Consider the following 4367-nt stretch of genomic DNA (forward strand, 5'->3'; position numbering starts at 1 on the left):
CCGTTTGCATTACAGCAAATCCGGTCGGTAAATAAACCTCAGCGGGCGATAATGGCGATGGATTAAATGAGGGCACGAAGAAAGATAATAAAATTAAACGAGTTTCGCTGTTTTATTAACAATAAAATACATGGATTTCAAATTCACTGCACATGGAAAAATCATTGATAAAAATAACGATTTTACACAATCTATTTTTAAATTATGTTTCATATTTCATAATTTTATTATGCATCGTATTAAAATATATAGTGTTATAAATCTCTTATTCTGTTCTGATTTTCACCCCATCTGATAAATGACAGCTAACCTTTCACTTTACTTGAATCATTGTCCATGCTGCATATATTGATAAATATAGTATTATTTAAGGTTATATCCGAATTAATATTAATATCACAGAGTTAAAGAAGCACACATTCAATGAATGTTACATTCGGGCAAACTTATAAAACAAACATTTTACATGATGAAATATACATAAACGTCGGGACTCAATAGTTGAATCAATAGTTTTCTCATAAAAATGAAAACAAAATGAATGCTCAAAATTTGGCAGATTTTTTAAAGGCTCTTTGGAACAATCTAATATCACGTTCAATTTAGCAAATGTTATCACGAGACCTTACGTGACGTGATAACGTCCTTAATGAATATCACAGCTAATGATGGTCTTGGCGATTCCTGACTTCGTCCTTCTTTATATCGTTTTCACCATCATGCAAGCAACTTGTTTAGCTGAAAAACGTAAAACGGGTGTAATTGTCATAACGTTAAGGCATAATTTATAATTATATTCATTTGATAGAATTGATAAGAATAAGAGCATAGTTTTAAACACTATATTTGCAAACCACTGTAGATTAGTAAGAACATAGATGTTTTATCTGCTCTTTTGCTTAATGTCAGTTATCGCCTTGTCCAATTAACAATAAAATTAGCTTGTATATTTATATAGTTATCAAACACCTAATGTTGTATGTACCACTAAAGAGAAAAACTATTTTAGCATATTTACCAATGGTCGAGTTTCCCACAGGGTCCACACGCTTTTTCTTCCGGAACGCATCCGCCTTTCGTATCATCGAACGCTTCTCCAACAGCACATTTGATCGTGCCAATGTACTTCCTGCCCTGGCAATGAACGTAACGATCACATCGTCCGAAATCGTCCAGATAAAACCCGTCTACTTTCGTACCGCACTCAGGCATCATTCCTCCGTGTTCTCGAGGAATCATATCCAATGAAACGCATTCGTTCTTTTCTGGATGGAACAGCTGTGTGCGGCCGTTTTCGTCAACTTTGCATCGGTCCTCCTTGACTGTGCGCTCCTTGTAACATACGACGTAGAATGGGGTCCAAATTTTAACTGGGTGGATGTTTATTCCGTCACGTTTACCTTCACAGCTTGGTAGGCGGACGTTACAAGGAATACAATGGGAACTGCCGCACATATTGCTTTTGTATTGACCTAAGGAAGACAGAATCATTTGATCGTTTGTTTTGATTATGAAGCCCATGAAATGAGGTCGTAATTTAAAAAAAAGATAGTCCCAGTAATAAGATATACCAAATAGAGATGTATTCGAACTAGAATGTTAAATATTTTTTTTATTTCTAACCACGAATACATAATCATATGCCAACTTACAGCCATCCTTGAATTCCGTCCTGGTTCCACATTTGACATTCTCAAAATGGTCACATTGTTTGGTCTCTGTGTTGAACAGCTGAGGGTAGGGGCATTCAACAAGGTGTTGTTCAAAGAATCGGGGTATTTCTGGTGTGTAACGAACACTACAGTTGTAGAAGGCTTGGCATTCGGTTGGGTGGTGGAACACACCATTACCGTCCCTGTTACATCGTTCCACTGGACTAAGATGCCCTAAAAAGCAAATATGATTGTTCTCAACAGACTTATAACCTTAATACACTATATATTTTATGCCTTTAACGCCTTCTGTGGGCTGCAGCCACAGCCAAGCGAATATATATTACAATGGGTTTGTGTTTTCCGTGTGTGAATTAATTAATTTATATTGAAGTAAAATATTTTTAAACAAATAATGAGTTATGTGTACATAATTTTGAGAATGCTCCTTACTATCTCCGTGCTGCTGGTCGACTCTTTTACTCATGTTTGAATTAAATTCTCTATGAAGGGATCAACAGCAAACAAGAAAATAAAAGAGAATAAAAACATCGTTAGAACTCACCTTGATCGGGCGATTCTGTTATGTGGCTGCCGCTTCCATCTGTTGTTTTCTTGCAGTCATCGTAAATAGAACCTTTAGGAACACAAACGTTCGAGCTGGAGCTGAACACAGAGCCAGGAGGACAAGGTGGCATCTCAACGGGATTCCCAAACACACACAAGTAGTAGCCGGTACAGTCGGCCTTTCCGATGATCTCATATTCACCCGGGGTGCATTGCACAAGTTTGTCTTGACCAGCAATGACCAAAGTTGCGGCGGCCAAAGCATACAACGCTGTGATGTATCCGATCATTGTTTCGCTATAAAAATTGCGTTTTGTTTTGTATATTACAGTCTATGAATTATACCGGAAAATATAAATGCTTTTAATATTGTAAACCATGTAATTTAATGCTTTTTCAAAAGTACAGTCCTCGATATAGTAAGCCTAGCTTTGCTTTAATACTTTTAAATCATTGATTTGAGAATAGCTTAAAGTTGTAGGATTCGAGTATATATAGTTGTTCGTAAACCGCATGTAGGCGGGTCTTTGTAGCATGCCTAGCAGGTTTAATATTTGCTCTTGGCTTTATGACGTATTTGCAAAACTTTAACAAAAAACGAAATGCATTAACTCATGTTAATGGCTCACGTTTTAGTAATGCTTGTTTAAATGAATTACTTTAATTAAGACGTGTTTCGGATTTGTTTCGGTGCATTTAAGGATAATGAAATTTAAATTTAACCACTTGACTCGTTAATATCTGTTATCAAATACGGAACGTTATAAGATGGTTTTGTATTGTTCTACATAATGCCTTTAAGAGAGTTTGGTGATAATTTGATATTTATTGAATCTGCTTTAATAATGTCAACCTTTATACCGCAAAGTGTAGTAAAAACTGTTATATACAATAATGAGTTACCGTTCTTTTTCCTGATTGACAAACAACAACCTACCTTATGTATTGTTTCAAATATATTAAAGATATCATATTTCATAATTCCCCTGCTGAATTTGTTAGGTATCATTTCTTTATGATGCTTTATAATTAGCAATGTTGGGTAATAGGTTCGTTTTGGCGGCGGGAACAACGTACACTCGGGGACGAACATAAAACATTATACAGTAACACACATAAAGCACTGTGAACGGAGAACACCGTACACTGGGGGGCGCACATTAAAACAGTAAATTGTCACATTTATTCATTTGGAAAAGCACCGACAAAACTGAAACTATCATTAACCATTAAACATTATGCAGATTGTCAAATATCCATTTAGTCATTAAATAGTTTTATTAAATGGATTAAGTAAAAGGTTGTGCATGCGCGCTGGCTAGTATAGCGGTATTTCACCATGGACACGAAAAGAACATGCTCGGTCGGCCCTATTAAGAAGTAAGAAGGACGCAAATTAACTATGATGAAGTGTAAGTTATAGCTTTAGTATTGGCACAACTATGCACCGCATGGTTTAAAAAGGAATGTAAACGAGAACGAGATTTCTATTGGAAATAACATGTTTGACCCTTTAAATTGTCTCAGCGATACGTACCGGCGAGTCTAAGAGATAAAAATACTAAACGAACATCAAAACGGAAAGTTCGGACGTTACCATAATCACTTCGATGCGTACCGGCAGATGAGAGAAATAAAAATGTTAACACCTTAAACTGTGAGTTTGGACGTGGCAAATTTTCGATACGATAGGTACAGAGTAACGATTTAAACCAGTTTTATAAACTGTAAGTTCAGACTTGAGAAAGAAATCACTAAGATACTTAGCGCGCTATTAAGTAGACCGATATAGTTAACAGTTAGTTCAGACCTTACAAATTATCAGTACGAGAGTTACACGGCTATGAACTAGACCAGTATAGTAAAATATTACTTTGGACCTTACACATCGTCACTAGGATACAAACTGGATTATGAACTAAACTAGGAAAGAAAGCTGTTATTTTTTACGTTAAAAATTAACACTATAACACCGAACCGGATTATCAACTTGATAAACATACCTATTTTTTATATATACAGTATGCATGAACTGTGCTGTTTGTGGAGTTTTGTGCTGTTCTTCTATGTTTCTTTTTTTGTGATTTTGTGTTCTATGTCTTTGGCGTTGCCCAGTGCCACTAAACCGGGTTTATGTTTAGACTTTTT

The 4367-nt window shown here is 35.7% G+C and overlaps 1 protein-coding gene across 1 annotated transcript; it reads right to left on the reverse strand.

Moving 5' to 3' along the window:
• Window positions 1–268: 268 nt before the first annotated feature.
• Window positions 269–2603, reverse strand: LOC128216371 (uncharacterized). The gene is made up of 4 exons (XM_052922931.1): window positions 2218–2603; window positions 1653–1886; window positions 1019–1472; window positions 269–738 (listed from the first exon to the last, which is right to left on the reverse strand). The coding sequence occupies exons 1-4, from the start codon at window positions 2507–2509 to the stop codon at window positions 735–737; spliced, it is 984 nt and encodes a 327-aa protein (XP_052778891.1). The 5' UTR covers window positions 2510–2603; the 3' UTR covers window positions 269–734.
• Window positions 2604–4367: the final 1764 nt, after the last annotated feature.

This window comes from Mya arenaria, chromosome 14 (genome assembly GCF_026914265.1).
Source record: "Mya arenaria isolate MELC-2E11 chromosome 14, ASM2691426v1".
NCBI classification, from domain to species: domain Eukaryota; kingdom Metazoa; phylum Mollusca; class Bivalvia; order Myida; family Myidae; genus Mya; species Mya arenaria.

Excerpts from the sequence above, each read along its gene's own strand:
- LOC128216371 (XM_052922931.1), bottom strand. The coding sequence starts at position 2,509 with ATGATCGGATACATCACAGCGTTGTATGCTTTGGCCGCCGCAACTTTG. Across the intron at positions 1,887-2,217 it reads AACAGAATCGCCCGATCAAG|GGCATCTTAGTCCAGTGGAA; the intron begins GTGAGTTCTAAC and ends TTTGCTTTTTAG. Across the intron at positions 1,473-1,652 it reads GACGGAATTCAAGGATGGCT|GTCAATACAAAAGCAATATG; the intron begins GTAAGTTGGCAT and ends TGTCTTCCTTAG.